General features: G+C 37.9%; 1 protein-coding gene across 2 annotated transcripts in view; it reads left to right on the forward strand.

Annotated features, from left to right (window-relative positions):
• The first annotated feature begins 6 nt into the window (after window positions 1–6).
• CTDP1 (CTD phosphatase subunit 1) overlaps window positions 7–23,233 on the forward strand; it is a 101,003-nt gene continuing 77,776 nt past the window's right edge. Inside the window, exons 1-5 of one of the 2 annotated variants that reach the window (XM_057377872.1) lie at window positions 7–67; window positions 13,403–13,486; window positions 15,773–15,866; window positions 17,354–17,482; window positions 18,813–18,963. In XM_057377872.1, the coding sequence (XP_057233855.1) occupies window positions 13,446–13,486; window positions 15,773–15,866; window positions 17,354–17,482; window positions 18,813–18,963 (415 nt within the window). In that variant the 5' untranslated portion in view covers window positions 7–67; window positions 13,403–13,445. The remainder of the gene's footprint in view (window positions 68–13,402; window positions 13,487–15,772; window positions 15,867–17,353; window positions 17,483–18,812; window positions 18,964–23,233) is intronic. The other variant, XM_057377871.1, reaches the window with a different exon arrangement.

The raw sequence follows: 23,233 nt of genomic DNA on the forward strand, positions 1-23,233 counted from the left end.
TGCGGGCGGAGCGGCCCGGGGTGGTGCGCGAGCTCTGCGCGCGGCCCGGACAGGTCATCACGCCCGGGTGAGTGCGSGCGGGGGTGGCGGGGCAGCCTGTGGCGGGACGCGGCTTTCGCGCTTCTTCCGAGGGGGCCGGGCCGGCCCGGGCCCTGCTCACAAAAGCCCTTCCTCCAAAGCTCTGCGCAGGAAAGCTGCCCTGTGAGGAGAAGGAGGAGGAAGCGGCCGGGGAGGTGCCGAGGRATCGTGCTCCACTCCTGTGTTTTAGAGCTCAGTCCTTCGCTATGAGCCCTGTCTCAGARAGCTGTGCATCCCCTCTTCCTGTGTCGGGATTCTCTAAAAACTGCTCTTACTGGAAAAAYTGCTTGAAGTCAAACACRGAATGGGTCAGGTTGGAAGGGACCGCAGTGGGTTATCTGGTCCAACCTCCCTGCTCCTCTAGGCTCGCTCTACGGGACGTTGCACGGAATTGCATCGTGACGGTTCTGGGATATTTCCTGTGAGGCAGGCTCCACAGTCCGGGCAATCTCTTCTAGTGCGCGGTCACCAGCGCCATAAATAAGTTGTCCCCTATGTTCAGGTGCAAGTTCCTGTGCATCAGTTTCTGCCTACTACCTTTTGTCATTATGTACTCTTTTTAGTTTGCTTGTTAGTTTGGTGCAAAGCTGGGGGAGTAAACAAATAATTTTGTGCTCTGTAGGAAGAATTTTAACGGGAAACAGCGGTGCAGCAAGGCATTTTAAAATGGTTAAGTACCTTGATATTTGCAGCCTAAATGCTTTTAATACTGTAGATGTTTTCTTGTATAAGGCTTCACAAATAAAAACAAGATGTTGTAATTTTAATTTTCAGAAGGGCAAGGGATTAAATGAGACAGAGTTTTTTACATAGTTTAGCAATGGGTTTGTCTTGATGAGGCTGGATGTTGGTTGACTTTTAAATTCTTAAATGCCAGATAGATAATGGGCCTCTTGGATTTCTAGGTTAAATTGGGCTAATAACCTGCTGCCCTGTACTTTAAGCTGATTTTTTTCTCGACAGTAAACTAGTGAAACACTCTACTTCCTCTGTTTTATGACAGCAAGCTTGTTTCTTTGATTGCAGTTCTCTTGATGTTTAGCCAGGCCTAAACTTTCTTGATTGAAATTCAGTAGTATATGCAAAACATCTGTGTATGGGAGTGCTCTCAAAGGTTCAAGAATAAAAAAAACAGTCTGATGCATTTTTATATCAGTCAGTAGTATAATGTGCTACTAAAGGAGGTACAGGCTGTGTTTTTCTTGCTATAGAGATATCTCTTTCTGAGGTAAGACTGGCTTTATTTTTGTGGCACATCAGCCTTCTGCTATTATATCTGGTGCAACATGGACAACCTTTAATACCTAACATAGAACAAAGGTACTGTAAATGCTCAGCCAGACTGAAAAAAAAATCTTACAGGCTGAAATTTTAAAACACCATAGAAGGGCAGATAAGTTCATCTGGTCATTTCATTGTTTTAGCTAAGCAGTTGGAAGGAAAACCAAACTAAAAATATTCTAAGTGACAAATTAATTAATTTAATGTAATCTGGGTCYGATGTAGCAGCATTTTTGTTTTAGTTTTGCTCAATGTTAACTTCAAGACTGGAATGCACCAATTTTTATATAGAGCGCTTACTGAATTTGTCTAATCTTGTGTCTCTTGTTTGTAATTGGCAAGTCATGTAATTGCTTTGAGACAATTAGAAAATAAATAGTGTTCTTTATTACAGTTTGTTTTGGCTTCTAGAATATTTGTATCTTACACAACTGAAAGATAGTATTCGATATTGACCATTGCTAGGCTTAATGCTTCTGGAATTCCAACTTTTCAGTGAGCTTCCTCTGTTCTAATTGTATTTACTGGGTGAGTGCAAGGGAAAAGTTCAAGTGAAGAGGTAGAATAAGCATGACCTAAGGGTAGTAATACTGGTCAGCAACTGATAACGTAACTGCATTTCTTTGGTTGCTTAAAAGTTCTTTTTGGCGAGCATTTAATCTCTTGCCTGTGGCTTCCCATTTTGAGGAATTGAAATAATAACTTTTCACTATCTATCAACAATATTTCAGTATGTGTTAAGATTTTGCATTATTAAAACATGGGTGTGATTAAAGTAAGTAACATAGCTAAAATTTATTCATCATCTGTACAAGATGCCCATTTTGTAATCCAGACTCTCCAGGATGGTRGGTGCCATGCTACCTTCAGAAAAATCAACACAGCTAGTTTAGCCCCAGATTCTCTGTGAAACAAAGATACTTGCAAGTATTTGCCAGACCCTGAAATACTGTGGAAGTACTGTTTCTATTAAAAATTTTCATTAGAATCTGTATTATCAGTGCCAGTTACCCATCAYAGTTAATCATTCTGGAGCTGCTACAGGTATCTCGGGATTTTGGGTTGGGTCAGTATTAATGCTTTATGCAAATATTTACATAAGCGTATCTAATGTAAAATGATTACACTGCTGATGGAAGAGACTAGTGCAAGCAACTTGTTTGGTTCACATTAGTAGAGTCTTCCAAAATAATTATTACCTGTATATTTAACCTGGCTATCTTTGTGTCTTACTACATACCTTTTATAGCAAAAATTCACATACTTCTACAGATCATATTTGTGTTGTAATAAAAATCTTATTTAAACTGTCTGGATCCTAGTGAAGCAAAACCTGGTGGGTTTTTGTTGTTGTTTTGGAGAAGATAGCAGAGAAGAGGTGGTGATTTGTTCTCTAAAACCTTAGATTTATGTGTCATTGCTGGATTTTTTTTTGTGCCAGAAACTTGATTCTATATTTTAAAAAGAATCTATTCTTTTGTTGATCTAATGTCATATAGGCTTAGGGCGTAGTTTACTGTCCACTTAACCGCAGACCCCAGTATCATGCATCTTCCAAAGGGARTAAAATGCTAATGACTTGCAGTTTCTTTTAAAGTGGTGACACTTTTTGCAGTTAAAACTACAGGAAAAACAGCTTATGGACAGATACTTAATGAAGTTTATAAAAGTGTTAAAAAAAGCTCTGAGTGCCAAACATTGATGATTGTTGAATAATGCTTGACAATCCCAGCTTACTGTATCTCTTCTCTAATTCCTTTTTATGCCTGAATTCATCCCACTATTTTTAGTAAGTTTTGGTGTGCCTCTTTCTGACTTGTTTCTTGTGGCTCTTTTTTTTAGTATTTTTCCCCTGTCCTTTYCACTGTATACTGTGATACCAAGAAACATTAAAAAGAAGTCTATATCTCTGGTATTTGATTGAGCTGGATATTAAAAAAGATGCAAGTTCTAAATGAGGGGTTTTGTCTTTCATTGCCTTCTCTTTCTCCCATTCCTAGGTACCTAACAAATTGGAAGCTCCAAATGTAGCCCGTTGCACAGAATTGTAGYGGATACAGTTCCTTTTCTTTACGTGACCCATGTTTTTACAAAACTTGAGGAGTATCTTTATCTGAGAGAATCAAATTTCTCAGTCAGGTTTGATTGGAAACCAGCATTTACGAGTAATGTAGTTTTAGCGGCCTTGTGTATGCAATTTTTCTTAGTGTGGCTTCTTTAGACCATGTATTACTGATGGCTTCAGGCTAATAAAGGAGGGATGCCCCAACTTGAGTGCCTTTAACTTGCATTGGGTAGGGTATTGAAAATCATGAAGCAAAAGATGGCTTGGTTTCTCATCCTTTTTTCTTTCTGTCCTTCCTACCCATCCTCCCGTGAAATGGTCCATAGTAATCAATTCCTTCATTTTGTTCAGTTGGTAYAAGAGGTGTGTGGTGTAGGGAGACTAATTTATCCTTTCAGCAATAGTCCATATAGAGGTCAACTCAAAGTGATTGTGTAAATGCCAGTAGAGTCATCAGGGGAATAAATGACATGCCAACACTGGGAATTAATGTTATTGGGGTTGTATATGTTACATAGAGCATTTTGTATAATAGTTTTCAGTAACATTCTTATCTTTACAAGGTTTCTTCCAAGCCAGGGTATTTTCTGTTCTCTTAGTTCATACTGTGAATTGYTCATCTTATTTGAGCTCAAGGACTTTTTTTGCTTTATGTGAGTGTAGGCAGAACCCATGGGCCAGCAGACAAGAGTGAGATAGCTCATGTAACTGTTTTATGGATCCCATTGTAGAACTACAAGCAGGTTATAGCAGTTGTTTTTAACTGTTGGTAGATGTCTGTGCTGGAAGTAGATTGTATTTTTATCCAAATGGTAACGAACTTTTTTTTTAATTTATTGCTGTCTAGTTTCTTTAGGGTATTTTTGAGCTTTGCTTTAATATTGGAGTTGTTGAGAAAACCAGTCTTTTTCAAAGGCTAATGTGCATGTTGTTTCTTCTCAGCAATTGCCACATGTTTTTTTTTTTGTAATTGTTCTCTTCTGAAGAGAAAATGTATGGACAGAAATTCTCATAGGAGGATGAAATGAGAACTTTAATTTTTATGTTGCACAGTACTTAGCTGTTTGACCTGGGAGGGATTGGAAGAGTTTGAGGAGGGATAAGACTTCAGCTTTGAATTGTTCTGAAAGTTTGTGTTGACCCAAAGAGGGTTTTTTTTCCCCTCAAGAAATCTCAGTATTACAACTTACATGCCTGCCTGGACCTTTCTGATTTGATGACTGTGTGTTTGCTGTTGAGAGCTTGCCCTAGCAGGGGTCTCAGCTGTTTGGATTTTCAGTCAGATTTACCTCGTGGAAGAATCCCCTTAAGTAAATGGCTAACTCAACATTTGAACTCGTTAAATAAAAGGTAATATGGGGTGATGATTTTGCAAATTCTTAAACATCATCAAGAATATATTAAAATATTTGCTGTTGGGACATTTTAGCCTTAAAGCTTAATAAAGAGCTGCCAGCCTTTAATTTTTGGGGCCTCTGTTGGAAAATGARAATAGACAATTCATTGTAAGCTGTCACTTATAAAACAATCTTATGAGTATCTGTTTCATATAGTTAGAAATATTAAATGTTAGTTTAAGGTCTTCTACCATATACAGGTAGCTGAATTGGCAGCAGTTGCCTTTTAAAGCGTATATGGGATCATGAAATGACTTCCTGGAGAGCAGGTAATGCATTACAGGTTACAGTTCAAGATTATATGCTTTGCCTAGGTTTGGTTTTGCTGAAATTTGACCTGTGGAATTGGAAATAGGGGAAGGATCGAACTGTCACTAACAGGAGAGATTGCCGGTCTTCAAAAGGTTTTGGAAGATGGAAAGGTTGCCCTAGTATTACTGTGTAAAAGGAAACTTTCCTTAAGGCAAGAATTGCCAGGCCACTATTGCACTGGTATCTTGAACAACAAAACCAAAATTGGTTTTGTTCAAGTGTTTTGAGAAAAACTGTAGAATAAGGCAGTGTTTTTGACAAAGTAGAACTGACTAATGTTTTGCTTTGCTTTGTTTGCTTTGTAGTTATTCCWAATTTTAAAATAACATCTAACACTTAGCAGCATTTGAAAAGCTGTGAAAGGCAAATGGTCCTGGTCCAAGCTTAGTGGAGTGAACGGTGTGGATTCCCATATATGTAAGGGAGGTGGGGGGCAAGTGGTCCTAGCCAGGGAAAGCATTGCTCAAGAGGAAAACTTCACTAACTTTACAGCTATTTATCATACACTTCATAAGCTGAGCAGCTTTTTAAGCRGTTGTCCTCTGTTTTCAGAGCATGGGGATTCTGGGCTCACATAATGCTGCTYTCACGTGACTTTTGTCAAATGTGGAGCTGCTGCTTCTCCCTTGAATGCTATGGTGTAACTTAGGACAGTCTTGTTCATAATTGCCCTTAAGGGTTTCCTATGTACATGTGTTCATTTGGCTTAACAGCAAGTCCCAGAGGAAAGCATGCAGGATGTAGTGTCAAGATAAAGTTTGCCACCTTATCCAGAAAGGGAAAGGACAGGAGGAAGCTGTTATACTTGAGGATTGTGCATCCTGCATTAACCCTCTTCCGGTTTTGTTTGTTGTTTGGAAGTAGCAGACAAARGGACTGTGATTGGCTCAGTGTGTGGTTTCAGTGGGGAGGGTGATAAAATATGTGGAGAAGGTGTAATGTTCTGTAAATAGATGTAGCTTTCTAAGGATCCTCCAGATTTCTTTATACAGGAAGAAGCAAAGCCCGTGTTTATAGCATTGATGTCAGCTGTGTGTGTGTTTGAAACTATTTCTCAGTCACCTTTCTCTTCTTTGGTGTCCAGGCTGTTTTGGTGTTCATCTGTGGCTGTTTCTCTACATGTGAGCCTACAGGTGCAGGAGGCAAACCAGATTTGTTCAGATAATTACAGGTGATCTTGACCGTGTGTAGGAGGAATGCAGTGTMAATTGGTCTGAGATAAGGGGAAATTATGTGCCTTTATCTGAGGGAGAGGTATATGCCTGAAAGAAACCAAAAATGAGTCAGAGGTGGGATTAGTCCAAGACCGTTTTCACCTGCATTTGCAGCAGTTCGTCTGTGAGTGGCATTCTTTCGTAGCTGATGTGAAAGTTGAAGTGTGGTTTAAGAAAACTGCAGGTTTAGGTTAATTATTCTGTCAATTAGAAGGCGGYGCAGTCTCTTCTCAGTCACTTCAAGTTTTTGAATACATGCCACTTAGGTTGGCAGGGTTCATCACATATATTTATTTCCTACGCATAGATTTGGGTTGATCCTACTGTCAGATGGATGTTCCTCCACTCTCAAATGGAGTTTTGCAGCAAGTATTTGGGAACTGCTGCATGACTGCTAACAGTGCAGAGTTTCTGTGGCAACAGAAAAGCAAATGCATAAAAGTAGTCAGTAGTTGACAATAGTAATGGGGGGAGTGACTGCAGAGCTGTTTATTACTTTAGTGAATTACTGACAGCCTGTTTTCTTCTGTGATAATTAGAAGTAGCTCTTAATGCTAAAGAAACAAGTTACAGAGTTACAAGCTTGCACCTTTCCACTTGTGGGTTCATTCTATGTGAACTTCGTTGTTTTGAAGGGGTTCTATGTAGATGTTCTATGAGAGCTGTAAATCATATAGATACTGTAAATCATATTTGAAAGATTGACTAGATCTTATGTAAAGGGCACTGCAAGCCCATTTGCTTTTTTTATTTTTTTTTTGGTACCTTTGTCTTATACATTGTTAACTTTTAGCAGTTGCTTTTGGAAACATGCAATAAGCTGTCCGTAGATGACCACATAGAAAGTGAAAGAGGGTTACCTCTTTGCTTGTAATGGAAACTCTTTTCTGAAAGTGAATGGAATTACTTTAAGCTTTGCAAATCATGGAAATAGAGTTACTTCAAGCTTAAGATGTTTTTTAGACAATAAATAAAATCCAGAAACTCTGGACCTATGTTTTTCTTGGCATTCATGACCTTAGTCTAAACCTGAATAGGTATTTTGCCTGAAAAATAGAAGAAAGAAGTTCACAACTTTAACTCATAATTGTGAATAGTTTGTGTTTAACAGGGGAAAAAWATCTCTAGACCTGTGATTTCCCCATTAACCTAGGAGAACTGAGGTGATGGCTTGAAGTGTGAACTGTGTTTTCTGTGAGCTTCTGCTCACAGCAGTTATGTAGTTCTCTAGACTGGGCATGGGGATTTTGTTTGGGTTTGGGGTGATTTTATCAAAAGGTGTGACTTGTTTGGGTGAAGCCTTTGGGGCTCATGCATATTTGAAATGCAGCTGTGTYTGCTGTTCTGTGTTTGCTGAGTGTAAGTCAAGTGGCTGCTGTATTGAACTCATGAGACATTTCCTTCAACAGCTTCAAGAAGCTGTAGGCCATGTGTTGCCTGTAGCAACAAGGACCATGTGCCCTTGTGATCCTTGGCATTTTTAATCAATTAGTCAAGGACTCTCTCTGCTTCCTCACAGATATTAATGAGGATTAAATAAATATGTAAATCCAGTTGTTAAATATTCTTACATGGTGAAATCAAGGTACTTAAAGCTTAAAAAAAATCCTTGCTACAGAACTGGAATCCTGTGTATAAAAAAGGCTTTGGTTTTATGTCAATTGGTCTTGAGAGCTCTTAGTAGTGGTTCTAAATGCTGCAGATTCACACCACCAARTGTTGTTCTGGTATAGACAAACAAAAATATCAGTGTTTCAGAAATCTGACTAATTAAACTGTAGAAGCTTTAAGTTGGATCTAACTTCATCTGACATCTAAAAAATGGTGTACTCATATTTGTTCTAGATCCATTGGTTAATTCAATAATGGTTGGTATTAATAATAATTGATCTAAAGATATGTTAATCTTTAACCCTAGACAGTTTATGAGTAATAACCCCTTGACCATWCTGCAAAACTAAGGCGGTGACTTCTGTTCACTTGCGCACAGCATCTCCCTTTGCTTCGTTAGTACACTTTTACATCTTCTGATGCTAATTGGAAGGGGATATGGAATCAGATTGAGGACAGCAGCTTTAAGCGATSACAGTGACAACTTGGTTTGTGTGTTTCGTGTAGTATTTGATGTCTCTATACCAAACAGATCTAAGGAAATCCACCAATTGCTTGGCTGCTGACACTCCTGTGAGATGCAAATCAGTGCAGGGCAGTAGCTTCATCTTGTAACTTTTGCACTGTATTGCACTATATTTTCAATGCCAGTGCATGGTAGCTTTAAACAGACTTAAGGATAATAAATAAAGCTTATATTTCCRTGAATTGGAGTTGTCCAAACTAGTTTTTGACAGGTAGGCACGATAAATGCTAACAAAGTGGCCTGGTTATTGTGGAGAGAAAATGTGAGTTGTTCAGACTGCATCTGTCATTCCCCAGTCTTAGCCCTGTTTGTAAAACATGTGCAGCTTTGATTAGTCACCCTTTCTGGATTCCTCTTATCAGCAGCTTAACTCTATAGCCAGCAGAAAACTTGGCTAGGGCTGGTGAGTTCTATCTTGCAGGGTACTGAAACGGTCTTTTCTGGAAGTGCCAGAGGAAGTGCTGGGCTTTCAGAGGAAGCATGAGGGTGGGGAGTAAAGAGAACAGGCCATTGCCTTTCTCTGTCAGCATATACGGTTGCCTCTGGAAGTAAAACTGTTGTAGAAGAACAGGGCCTATATACAATCAAGTTATACTAGTTCTGAGTAACAGAGAGAACCTCTCTATTCTTGTCTTATGCTGAGTATCCTTAAGATATAGAGCTTTACTGAAGACAACTACAAAGACATCTCATGGCCATTTGTGCTCATGTGCTGCTGCTGGTCAACCTCTCCTTATGGAGGTAGTTAAAATACCATGGGAAAAAAACCATCTCAAGTTCTTGTTTTTGTTCTCCTGCAACTCCTATACTTGCTGCTGGAAGTGTTAGATCATGCTAAAAAAAAAAAAAAAATCAGCCAACCAACTGAAAAAAAAATAAGACACGATAAAACCTTTAGGGGATTGCTTTGTGCTTCCAGTGAGTTCTGTTCAGTGATCCAGTAAACTGGTTGCTACAGCTGAGGAGTAGCGCAGAAATGAGAATRCTATGTTGACTTTCTAATGTAATTAAGTTGCTGGGAACCAGTGCCATGGTTATGCTTGATACAAAGTTCTCTTTGGAGTGAGCAGTAATTGCCAGGCGTTAKGATTAGCATAGGTATTGGCTTCCTTCGTTAATAAAAGCAAAACTCTCATATTGGATTTCATGACAGCTGCTGACTTAAAGCACATATTATTAAGACTTGGTTTAGAAACAGGTTGTAAGTGTTGGAAGTACTGGGAGAAGAGTGCTGAGCTTATGGTCACCTACATCCTGAGGCTGTTGGTAAATGTCTATTCCTGTTCATGATTGTAACCATGAAAAATAAAATTTTGCTATAATAGACACCTAATATCTCTCTTGTTTACAAGAAGCAATGTGAAAAGAAGCAATGTGAAAAAGGGTTTTCTTACTTACTGGTTCAAGTTTCATTGTTCCAAAGAAAAGACGTGGGCATCTTGTGGTTCTGTTGCAGTCCTTTAGCGATCAGGCTGAGTATTGGAATGATCTACCACCTCCAGAGTTGTCCAGAAAAAAAACTGTGCTTGTCACAGTCCAGTGGTTGTTACCCATTTGTTTCACCCAGCTCATCTGCACAGTTATGACAGTTTGTAAAACTAGAAAAGGATTTTGCATTTTTTGGAATGCTATTGTTGTAGTAGCCAATGAGATCTGCTTATTACCTGGTGAGTCCTCAAGAAGAGGAAGATGCTGTTTATGTTGCCAGCAGTACAGTGTGCTGTAATTCCTCATATTTGGAGGTGGGGAAGGGGGGATCTGTTTAATCTCTGTAGAAATGGAGTAGGGAAAGACTAGTCTTATAAGTGGTTTTTACTTATGACCTGTAGAAGAGAACAGGCATCCACGTTTGGTATATGCAGCCATTTAAAAGCAGACATGCTCACTTTGATTCAGCTCACTTTGGTCTTATAATTGGCTTGGATCTTGGCCRTTACATTTTGAAAATCCATCACTTCAGCAGTAAAAGCAGAGCTTCCAGGTGTAARAGAAACAAGTCATTGTATTTAAAGATGTGTGTTTGTTTCTTCTTAGTAAATAAAACACTTGTGCAATATTTAAGTACGCCTAGGCCTTAGTATTGTTCTTTTGGCAGCACTAAGTAGTGTTGAGCTTTTTCCCTGAGAGAAATCTGCCTAAGATTCTGATATTTGTAACTGAAACTTGGCCATTTGATTGTATGTTGTATGGAAGTTTATCAGGGCCCTGGAGTTCTTCCTCTGTACTTTGGGTTAAGCATCACAGAGAACATTATGAGAGAAGACTTGGTATAATGTACCTTTTATCTCTTTTATGGCCAGGAGTTCTGGTCATATTCAGATTTTGCAGGAGCAAAATTGCTATTTACTGCTCATGCTTGGCATGAGATAAGGTACAAAAGTACTGTTTAGGAAYGGTATCAATGAATAATTTAGAACTCTAATTTTCTTATAAAAATCTTTGCTCCTGCATGTCCAGTTTTGAATCATACCTCAGCCCAGGAGTATGCCAGCTCTTCCTGTTGCATACCTGGAGTGTGAAGTTACCTCAAATGCAAAGTAAAGAATGCYGAGTGATGCTCTGGTTTCTAAGCTGGCATTGAAAGACTTTTTTTTTTTTTCTGCTGAACTGTTGAAAAACTATTTGGGATATAAATTTGGTCACTGTAATCTCTTAAGCATGTTTCTGTAGCTTGTACTGTGAGGCGGTTCTTTGACCTTTCAGGTGTCTCTGTAATTTCTGATTCATGCACTGAACACATGGTGAGGATGAAAAATTCTGACATGGTCATTAGTGTGAGTTGGTAGCCTAAAAAGGAGCTTAGCAGGGAATCAAGATAAAACACAGCAAGACAGACATGTTGCCAAAGGGAATAGGGAGAAAAGTCAAATGAAATAATGCAAACAGGGGGACAAGAGGAGACCTAAATTCTGTGAAATAATCACACAGTGAATTGCCAATAGTGAAGGGCCACAAAAGTATTCTTATGTAGTTCTTTTAAAAAGCCAACACTGATTATTTGTTTTCTGTGAAATACATACCATGTTTTAAAAAAGGAGTTTTAAGATGCCTACACAGGAAGAGGAGATATTATTTCCAAGCAGATAATGTCTGCCATTGAGAAGGGTATAGATCTCCACTTTTTTTAAATACTGATAGTATGATGGCTTGTGAAGACTTCTTTTGATGTAAACYTGACCTGAATCTAGTTTTTGCTCTCAAAGAGGAAAATAATTCTCATTGTGGACATGAACTGCAGTTTGTTTGTAGAGTCATCATTCAACAACCAGAAGGTTGTTGAAGAACAAGGAACACACTGCAAGTAAGCAGTTGCAGGTGTTATTTAGAAAGTGGATTTCTGTTGAAATTCCCAAACACTTAGTAGTCAGATACATAGATGAGAGATTTGAGCATGCAATACAGTTCTCTTCCTGTTGCAGTCTGCTTATTGCAGTACAGGTTTGAAGCCAGACTTAACACACTGCAGCCAGTTTATGAAAGAAGTTGGGTTTTGGTTTGTTTGGGTTTTTTTGTTTTTTGTTTGTTTCTTTTTGGTTGGGTGTCTTTTTTAGCTGCTTGACTTTTTAATTTTTTTAAAATACTAGGGAAATGCTGTAGCTCATTGTCACAGAGTTGGTGAAATTTTGTAGTAGCTGAACTGTATCTACTTACTAGAATTTTTTGAAAATAAAAAGTCTGAAAGATCAGTTCCTCCAACTGTATTGAAGAAAACAAGTCTCTTATAATGACTGATAAGTATTTGAGATAAAATAAATAATGATATTTTGAAGACCTGTAATTTTGATAACTGATTGAGGAATACTTCAGTTGGACTATTCACCTGAAAAAGTAGCGTGTGTCTTCTAAACAGTTTGGAATAATGAATGTCACAATTCTGTTTTCAGCTCTAATTTCTGGTTTGGTTTAGCCATTGTTTAAAAAAGAAGAATAAAATGTCCTTTTCCATTACTTTATTTTAAGATGTGACAATTCAGGGCTTAGTGATCAGAAATTAAAATGGTTTTATGAGAAGATTGATGTCTGCCATGACACTAGAAAGTAATGAACTAAGGTGAAGTTGGTACCGAACTCATCTGCCCCTGTGTTTGACACTCTGGTGAGGCTRCACCTCAAATCCTGKGTTAAATTTTGGACTTCTGAGTACATAAAGGACATTGAAGTCCTGGAGCATGCCTAGAGAAGGGCAGTGAAGCTGGTGAAGGATCTGGAGCACTTGTCTGATGAGGAGCAGCTGAGGGAGCTAGGGRTGTTTAGTCTGGAGAAAAGGAGGTTCAAGGTGGGACCTCATCACTCTCTACAGCTGCCTAAAAGGAGGTTGTAGCCAGGTGGGAGTTGCTTCTTCCTGGCATCAAGCAATAGGATGAGAGCAAATTACCTCAAGTTGTGCTATGGGTGGTTTATACTGGATCTGAAGAGAAATTTCTTCACGGAAAGCCTTGGCAAGCTTTGGAGTGGCCTGCCCAGAGATGGGGTTAAGATACCATCCCTGGATGAATTTAAGACATGCAGATGTGGTGCCTAGGGACATGGTTTAGTGGTGGGCTTGGGCTGAGCTGTTCTATGATTTTGAAGTTTCAGCATTTGGTTTCCATTACTGTGTAGCTCAGTAGGGTATTAGTGGGGAGTTGTAGACTATTGAATGTAAACTCTTTCTGGGCAAACAATACTCATTCTCATTGATCTTCTGTGCTAAACTATGGTTAGAAACTAACCTTAGTATATGATTCGGTGACTTCTAAAGTTGTGAAAATTAATAATTTGAAAATTGATGTGGTTGTTTTTTTCACCATGTTGTGGCAAAAGCATACATCTTAGGGGGCTGACACTCAAGCCATAACCAGAATTTATTCTTTGAATTAATTCAGTCTGTGGGTTACTAATCTATGTGTCTGTAATCTACCTGCTACATCTCTTTCAGGACTGTCTTGGTGAGACTGGAAGGATGCAGCCATCCTGTTGTTATGAAAGGCTTATGTGCAGAATGTGGCCAGGATTTAACTCAGTAAGTACCGTCAGCTCTTTTTTCCAACTTCTCCTTGCTTCTGGTTAGGGATTCAGGCTCTTTCTTCTCTCATATAATAGAAACTTAAAATATCTTAGGTTGGAAGGGACTTGAAGGTCATCTGGTTCCAAGCCTCTTGCCATGAGGAGCGGTATCTTCCATTAGACCAAGTTGCCCAGGGTCCCGTCCTGTCCCGTCCAGTCTGGCATTAAACATTTCCAGGGTTGGGGCATCTGCTGCTTCTCTGGGTGTCACTGTTCAGTGCCTTCCTACCCTTATAAGAACTATTTTGTCCTTATAGCTAATGAAAGCTACCCTTTTTTCATTCAAAACCATTCTCCTTTGGCCTGTCTCTATGTACYCTTACAAATAGTTCCTCTCCAGGTCTCTCTTAGACCCTACAGGTACTGGAAGGCTCCTCTTAGGTCTCCACACATTTAGGATTTAAGAACTGTAGGTCTCTTTTTTCATGGACATAATGTAGGGTAACTTAGAAAATTCAAGGAGCATGTGTAAACAGCTAAATGCTCATCACACTTTGCTTTCTATGGACTCACCACTGAGATTGAGTTGTATGGTGTGTCAACAGTGGTAAACCTGTTCGGTTACCTGAGAGTTTTATCTGTTTAGGTGTAAATAGCTGAGATGTAATAGCAGTCTCATTCATATGACCTTGCTTCATTTGTGCTGGTGTCTGAATGAGAACTAGCTTGTCTCAAATTTGTCTTAAGGGCTTTCAGTTTAAGTCCTCTTAACTCTTTTCAATTTTTTGTAAGAAATTCTGCCTTGGAATTAAAGGAATTTAAGCCTTAGGCGAAAAAGAAAGCAAATTCAAAAGATGATTGTATTTCTCCTTTGCTCTGTCTCATTGCTTGGTAAAGAGAATGTTTCTTATGCATATTAAATTACTAATTCAGCAGCTGTTCCAAAATTGGCTGCATAGTTGCCTGGATTTTATAAAATAATGTTGCATACTCACTTCATTTGGCTGGAAATACTTGGGTTTCATTTTAATTCATGCTCATTGTTAAGAGTCATTTTGTGAGCATTATCCCACAAACCAGTGCAAGTGGACTGGATATTGAGAGTGCTATGCAAGAAGTAGCCTGGTTAATGTTTGGATATAAATTTTTATTAAAAGTTCAATGTCCATATCTTGTAAATAAGTATTATCTGGCAAGTCTAGCAAAGTTAGGATAATCATGAATAGGGCTTTTTGTGTCCTGAATGAATACTTGACTTGAGGTTTGAATACTGTTATGTCTATATGTTTCTCTAKTGTATCATTTCATGAAAAATCCAGAAAAATTCAAGGTGTACAGTGAATTAAGTTTTTTTTCACTTAATAATTCTTACTATGTCTTATGTCAGTGTCTTCATTTTATACAAAATGGCTTATACATCTGAAAGATTGTGTTATGTCCGCTGAGCCTACATCAGGAGACAATTCAAAAGCATTGATGCTTTTCTTGCTTGAAGAAAAGCAGGTACAGCTGTGCATTCTTTCTTTCAGAATGTTTTCTGAAAATAGTTAATAATTTTTAAAGGTTCATTTAAAATGCCACTCAAGGTTATATATGAGGTTTTCTAAACTCTGAAGCTAAGGATGTAAGGTGCTAAAATGTACATATAAACTTTAGACAAATGAACACCTTTTGCTCCTGGACACCAGTGCTGCCAATACACTATGGTACAGTGAAAGATAGCTGTCTGTGGTTGTATCTGCCTTAGCTCAGCTCAGTGCAGTCGTTCCTCAGCAGTTTGCTTGTCGCAGAGTGAAATCTGGTTTAACTCTCATTGTAGATCTGATACCAAATCTTGTCCTTTATAGGACTGCTACATGAGAGAATTAAAAGATGTGCATGTGCCACCTATGACAAAATTTGGATGGTAGTGTTTTTTAATAATGGTAAATCATCAATTAAATGTCAGAGTTCCCAGTAAATTGATTGATCTAAGCTGTAAGCCAGTGAAAGGGATCCTGTGTAAGGTTACTTGGTCAGGTTTCAAGCAATTTCATACACTCGCTCTGTCTCATATGTATGTATACACACAAAGATGATATCTATTCTGTGTGTGTTAATATCTGTGTATGCAGGCATCTGTGTACCAGTAAGACTGTGTGAATTATATACACATAAATAAAATTAACACAGGCATACACAGAGTTCCTCACTCTGTGCCACTGGGAAGAGTCTGTATGGGGATTTTCTTTTTGGATGATGTTTTTGAAGCAGCAGTCACCTGTAAGTCACTGCTATGTGCTTATTTTCCTTATGTGATTAGGATACGAAGCAAGAATGGAAAACAGAGTATGCCATTTTCAACAGCAACTGTGTCAATGGTTCATAGTGTCCCAGAACTGAAAGTTAGCTCTGAGGTAAGTACCATCATGTTTCTTTGTTCATACCTTTCACAGTAGCATCACAGTTGAGAAAATTATAGTAGTTTCTTGAATATTGTATATACTTGATACAGGAAGTTTGGCTTCCCTTTGAGGAGGAATTTGGGATTGAACATCATTAGCCTAGGGATTTTTTGAATTTACCTTAATGTGGATTGATTTTTATCAGGTATTATACCAGGTTTTTTTAGAGCTGTGTACTGAAGAGATGTCACTTTGATAACAGCCTGTAAACATTCACTAACTGAATGTTCTTGTCACTAAAAGTGGACAATTAGTGGAAAGTTACATTAGCTGAAATCTGTTCAATGCTTGCAGTGTTTCTGAAACCTAGCTTTAACCTTCACCTTGAAATTGGCCCACTAAACATAGTGAAACTAGTTAGTCTGCAACTTACCTGTATATTAAAATTATTTCATTGTTCTTCAAATATTCCAAATAKTCTGAATTCATGAGTGTTTCAAATATTCATCTGAGTTGTCAAAATATGCTTGTGTATCCCTCAGTTTGTGTAGGGAGGAAAAGTGAAGATAAACATTCTTTTGAAGATTAACATTAAACATTATTTTGAAGATAAACATTCTGTTTATTTTCTTTATCAATCTGATCTCTTTACTTTATGTTGCTGCTTGTCTTTTTTTTTCTGGTAATTCTTCAAAGAGCATCAGTGAGAATATCTATGAAGATAGAAGCAGCTAGAGGTGTCCCCATCATAGTGGAGTGTTTCAAAGGGCAGTTTACCCTTGACCCATGCTGCTTCATAGTGCTCCAACTTAACTATACTTTTAAGTTCAGCTGTCTTGAGGGTAACACTGCAGCTTGCTACCAGAAACAGATGAAGTGAACTCAGAGTGTAATGTGGTACTTGGAAAGTTTGTAAATATGCACAAGAAGAATAAACTTCACCTACTGAATTATAAGGGCTTTGATGTTAGCATGCATGTGGAACTGTGTAATCATAACTATTTATGTCCAAAGGAATATATTCTTCAATATGAGGTTGTCAGGTATCATATTTGTCACCAGGAGCTTTAGTTTTGTAGTCAGTGTTGGATTGTCAGACAGTATTGTACTTAATGATGTAAAATTGCTGAATGTAACAATCAGAAATTCAGACCGACTGATGAGTTTTTCCTTTGTGTTCAAAGCTACTGCTATTTTCTGTCAAGACACTGGGCCTTAAATTAAGTCAATGGTTACCTATTTGGTAAATTTGAAAGTTTGTGTGAGTTTATGAATTTTAGGAGTTAATAGTGTCACAAAGATCTGAGAGTAGACTTTGAGAACACTCTTTTTCTGGAAAAAAATTGTTCTGCAGATGCCATTGCTACAGTTATGTTGAGGCATCATTTCTTAAGCAGTTAGTTTGTAGCAGAAGTGCTTCTCATGTTTAGAATACACAAAAGGCAATGAACATAATTTATTTCTATGAAGCTAAGCTTAGCAATGGATATTTGTTACAGCAAGCTGAGCAGCTAGGAAGAGAAGATCAACAGCGACTACATCGAAATAGAAAACTGGTGCTCATGGTAGATTTGGACCAGACACTGATCCATACTACAGAACAGCACTGCCAGCAAATGTCCAATAAGGTATTTGGGGTTAACTTTCAAGCCAATGTGACAAGAGGAATGTTTCTAACAATATTTAAATGGTGGTTCTTTATAACATTCTGTGGTTAGGTAAAATTGCAGTTGAAGAATAACAAAAAATGAGAAACAAATCTTCTGTAATATGTTCCTTTTTCTCTACATTTAAATTGACGGTTTTCTTTCTTTCATTCATGCTTTCCTGCACTTTTCCTTTCTAATCACTTTGAGAGACATTTCAGGTAGCTGTTTTTAATCTCTGCTTTCGTTCCTCTGCAATTCACAAGCTGAATACTCAGTAATGAGTCGTTTTTCCCTCTAAGTCTGAGACAGATACAGTGAATTACTGTTCAAAATCCCTTTTTGAGCAATCCTTTGTGTTGCTATGTCTGTCATTCCATAAGTACGTGTAGTGATTTTTTTTTTTATCCTTTTCTTGGAGGGGTGAGGAGAGGAGAGGTTGTGTGTTGCTGTTTAATTTCTTCATCAAACACTTGTCTGAATTGAACTGACAAGGGCTATTGGCTGGTAGCATTTCTAATTTGGAAGCTTTAAAACAAGCAACATGTTGAAATGTGTCTACAGTGTCTTGAATAAGAGGATGCAAACTCAAACATCAATGTCATGCAAACTGTGATTGCTTAGTTCTTTTCTTTCCTCTTGTCATTCCTGCATGCCTGGTAGGTTAAGCATGTGTTCATAATTGCTAGCAAAAAACAAGCTAAAAACATACATTGCAATTAAGAGGAAAGGGAGCCATGAATATTCATCTTTAAGATGAAAAAAACGTTGTATGTCTGAAACGCATGTATAAATGCATGGTTTGAGGAAAAATACTTTTTAAGAGATTTTGATGTTTTTAACTAGGATCTTTATCTGCAAGCTTCCTTCTGAGTTGGCTCTGTGATGCTGTGGTGCCACAGACGTAATTTTTTTTAATCCAGTAAAGTATTTCTGTGAGCTCCATGTGTATTGAAATTAATCTGTCAGAAGTTCAGAAAGGTGTTGATTGTTGTGAGATCCTGAACTTTTCTAAAAATAACAGCTTGAGAAGTTTCTCAGACTGGTTTGTCATAAGTAAAGATTTGAATGAAAGCCACCTGCATCATAAATTTTTCAGTAACAGCTTCCTGCATTTGAAAAGCTTATTGTTAGACTGCCTGACACAAAGCAAAAATATGCTTTGGATTTTATTCATACATGTAATGTTGTGACTGAAACTTGATTTAGCCTAGTTGGATSAAATGAATTTGAAATGAGGAAGGAGGGTAGTTCAGAATTGCTGGCATTTTTGTTGCTGTTTTGATAATAGTTAACATGCTTTTTCTTCTAGGGAATATTTCATTTCCAGTTAGGTCGTGGTGAGCCTATGTTGCACACACGTTTGCGTCCTCATTGTAAGGAATTCCTGGAAAAAATTGCCAAGCTCTATGAATTACACGTTTTTACTTTTGGCAGTAGACTTTATGCTCATACAATTGCAGGTGAGTAGTATGTTACATTTACCAATATTTACCTACCCTGCTTTCATACTCATGTAATTAATTTTCTTTATAAGCTTGTTTTCCAGTATTTCTTCTTTGTTTTGTGCAAAGCCACCTCCTAAATAGTCCTCTAAGTAGAATTCTTAGCTTGTTTGCAAAGCAGCGCTTATGGCCTATAATTTTAGAAAGAATCTTTTTTTTTTTTCTAACGGATGCACTTTGCTTCTCTGAAGGTTAGAGAATCAGATTATGGTGTAGTAACTARTACTTTCTTAATAAGTAAGAAATTATGCTGGTGGACCCTAACAATGGTCTGCAATTTATTGTCATACAAATCTAATGTAACTGTTCATAAATATCAACAATGTTAAATTACCTTGTCCTTTGGGGAACAACACCCCCTGCATTGTTTCCTTTCACCAAAGGAAGTTCTGCTGCTATAAATCAATTTACAGCAGTTCTACTTGTGTCCTGGAGTTGAGATGCACTTACTTCATGAAAAACACAAATCTAGCAGTATTTTCACATATTTTTCTCAAGAACTTAAAAATATTTTCTCCTAGTAAGTGAAAATTTGTATTTGAATTATAACAATAGTAGTCTATTGTGTGGGTCACTGGCTGAAATGGGGTGGTTTTTTTTTGTTTGTTTGTTTGTTTTTTTCCCCAAGAAGTATTAAAAAAACCTGCCATGGTTGTGCAAGTGTCTGAATCATGTTAGGAGTGACACCATGTGTCTAAACTCTCAAGATGGGGTAAAAGCCAATTTTAGTCTTCCCTGTCAGAAGAACATTTTTTCCTCAGACTTCCCTTTATCATGTCTGTTAGTCTATGRCAGTATAATTAATGATGTTTTAGGTTATGACTGTGATTGTAAAACTATCCATGCTGCTGTTCCAATGTCTCCTAGCTTCTTTTAAAGTTGTCTTTCACATTGCTTTTTTTTGTGTCATATTGCCAGGAGTGCTTTATACAACACTGCCCCTCCCGGTGATCCCACTTCTTGGCAAGAAAGGAAGATTCCCAAATAGTTAGAGCTAGCTATCCTAGTTAGCTCTAAAACATTTTAGAAAAAAAAAACGTAATCAAACAATTCTTTATGCATGTTAAAGGCCATAGAGGAGGCTTGTAATGACAAGCGTAAAAGACCTGTGAATGACAACGTAATATTTCTGTAATTAGAATGTGATGCTTATTTGTGGTCTCCACTAATTCTCCTTGAAAGGTTTGAGGCATGTCCTGTCCTGCCCATCCAAGTGAATGTTTCTASGTCACTCAGTCTTTGACCGCACTGTTTGAAGAATCTTGCTAAAGCTTTGTCGATCTTGCTGTTGGAGATGAAGTGTTGTGTACTGCAAATGCATTAACCATTATATTCCCTTCTGTCCTTCTTAGAATGCATTTTTATTATCTGTGGCAAAGGAGGAATTGTTTTCTTATGCACTAGGTTTAAATACATGGTAGTAAGAAAGTGGGGAGCAGTCTTTCTCACCTGGATCCGTGTGCCAAGGTCTAGCCTAGGGTGACAAATGGCCTTCAGAGTCAGGGAGGAGTTGTAGAGGTAGTTAACTCATGATGTGTAAGTGCTTTCCATGTCTTCTCTCAATGTGTGATTTGGTCCTCAGCCCATTTTAATCTCTGATCTGAAATGTGGATTACCCTGCAGTRTGCTGCCACAGGTGGACACTTGTTGTGGGCATTATACTCAAGCTACCCCATTTATTCCATAGGTGAAATAGCCACCAAATCAGCAAACTAAGGTATTGCTGCTTCCTGACATCCCCAGACTTCTGGATTTCTGCCTGAAGCTGTTTAACCTCATCAAAAGCATTCAAACTGCCAGTGAATTGTTTGTGCAGTGCTGGTGATAGTTTCAGCTGAAATCTGTGGACAAACACTGGCTAAAGCCTTTGGTCCCTCCACATGCTCACCTATGCAGCCAAGAAGCAGTACCAGAGAAATACATAGCTGATGCATATAAAGAACACTTGATGGCAGTGTTGGTTAAGTGGTTTCTCACTGAGCTGTCAGTTTGCTATTTTATTGTTATCTCTTTGTTACATAAAGAAGGAATTTGTAATAAAATGCTGGGGATCTTTTTCATAAGAAAAAGGTTGTTTGCTTAGGTCCTCTGTACACATCCTGTACTTCTTTGTGAATTCTGAACTCTGAGCTGTTCCTTTCATGTCCTAAAAGGCTTTTGAAAAGAGATGACATCTTGTCAGTCCTTTTCTCTCATCTCAGATGAGTCTTGCCAGCTGTTACCCTAAACCCTTTCTTCATTTGACATGTTTGCAGAGTGATATCTGGTAGTATGTTTAGGAAGATGAGCTTTGGATTTTATTGTCTAGAGTTCCTTGGAGTATTTCTTTAATAAATAATTATTTTAGGTAATTGTTACTTAATTTAGTTTTCTACTCTGTGTAAGAGAAGTTTGGTACATTTAATATGGATGTCAGTTAGTTGTAAAATGCCACAGTGAATTTTGAGTTTAGAAGCTATTAGGCAACAATAAAGCAGTGTTAAATCACTCCAGATTTACAGTAAAATTTAGAAAGTAGGACCAAATTGAGGGCATTTATTTGTGTGGTTTGTTACAGSAACTGTATTATAGTATATATACAGCATGTATGTATAATCACCAGTGTCTGAAGTTGTCCCAGCTTTTTAAAGATTGGGTCAACAGCTCTTTCCATGTTGTAAAATAGAATCTCAAGTAGAACTGAAGGTAATCCGATTCTTCAGAAAGTCAATTTTAGTTTTATTAATAAAAGGACTTCTTCAAATTCATATTGGTTCCAACAGTTATATAACTTGTCCTACAGATTGCTATTTAATGCAGTCTTTCTCTAAGATTTGAGACTTCCCCAGTATGAGTTGGTTTTCAACATTGCATCTTAGAAATTTTGTTAACTTAGTTTTTATTTATTTACAAATTTGCTTTTCTAAGACAGTCTATATAAGAGCAGGCAATACAGCTTGGTGAATCTATGTGCAAAGACCCAGTCTGAGATAATGGGAAACAAACAATAGGGGAAATAGTCTCTGCTGATGAGTCCACTGGGTAGTCCTTCCTAATACAGCAAAGGATAATGATAGTGTCTTCAGTTTRTTCAAGAAACTTGGGGGCATGCCTAGCATGTTGTCTGATTTATGAGAATGAATGGAAGCTCAGTTTGTCCCAGTCTCTCCAGTCCTTATCTCAACCCATGAACCCTTCATTATGTTTTCTCTCTCTGCTGTCCAGCTGCAGAAGAGAGTGAGAGTGTGGCTTTGGTGGGGGCTTGGTGTGTTGAAGAAAACAAATTATATATGATGAATGAAATGTTCCCTGCCCTTTCCCTGACATGTGAAAATTGGTTTTTTATGTTGATTTGGTTGACATGGGGCCATCTAAAAGAAATCAAACAGTTTGACCTGGAAAGAACATTTTTAAAAGAGGGCAATGCTGTTATCTCTGTTGTTACTCAGGTAGTTTAGCTTTGGACTCTCCTAAGGTGGGCTTGTTTCTTTGCAGATAGATCTTTGATGAGCTTTATCCTCAGTGTATTTTTAATTTATTGATAAAGCATTACTGTAAAGCTTTAGAATGCTACCTTATCTCTAATCTCTGGCAGCCAGGCTTTCTGTATTTGGACATTTTTAGTTCAACTTAGTTTTTCTTACAGTTTTAGCTGGACAACACTGCAGCCAAGTGCCTCATTGAAATTCTGCTATGTAATCAGTGCACTCCTGTTAATTCAGTATAGAGAGTTCCTGTGTTTTCAGACAATTAGTAGAAGAGAACTTTGCTGGGGAGAAGAGCAACTTGTATGACAGCTTTTGTGGTTTGTCAAAGTATCTGTGTGTATAGCAACAAATCTTTGTAGCTAATTCTCTCAATTCATTATGCCTAGGTACTGCAAGGGTCTCACTACAGGGGATGATTCTACGAGTTTGCAGCAATTCTTAAGCATAGTCGGGTGAGTTAAGGTTGAACCTCTGTCCTTAACTCAGAATTTTCTTGCTTTTATGGGTTTTAAGTTATTCCAATTAGACATTAATATTAAATACATACAGGATTAACTTTTGGAAGTGATGACTGTTTTTTGGGGGGTTTTTTAACTTATGCCCTCTGTTTTTGAAGTCCCAATTTARTTGTACTCTTGGGAGCTACACTTTCAAGAGGAGTTGAACATGTGCTGTGCAAATCTCAGAGCTCCTTGAAAGAAAATTAAAGTTGGTCCCTAGAGTTTGTGGTCATTTTGAACTCTGGCTCTGGCTGTAATATG

The sequence above is a fragment of the Malurus melanocephalus genome, unplaced genomic scaffold (assembly GCF_030028575.1).
Source record: "Malurus melanocephalus ecotype Western Australia unplaced genomic scaffold, MMel_1.1 scaffold_329, whole genome shotgun sequence".
NCBI classification, from domain to species: Eukaryota; Metazoa; Chordata; class Aves; order Passeriformes; family Maluridae; genus Malurus; species Malurus melanocephalus.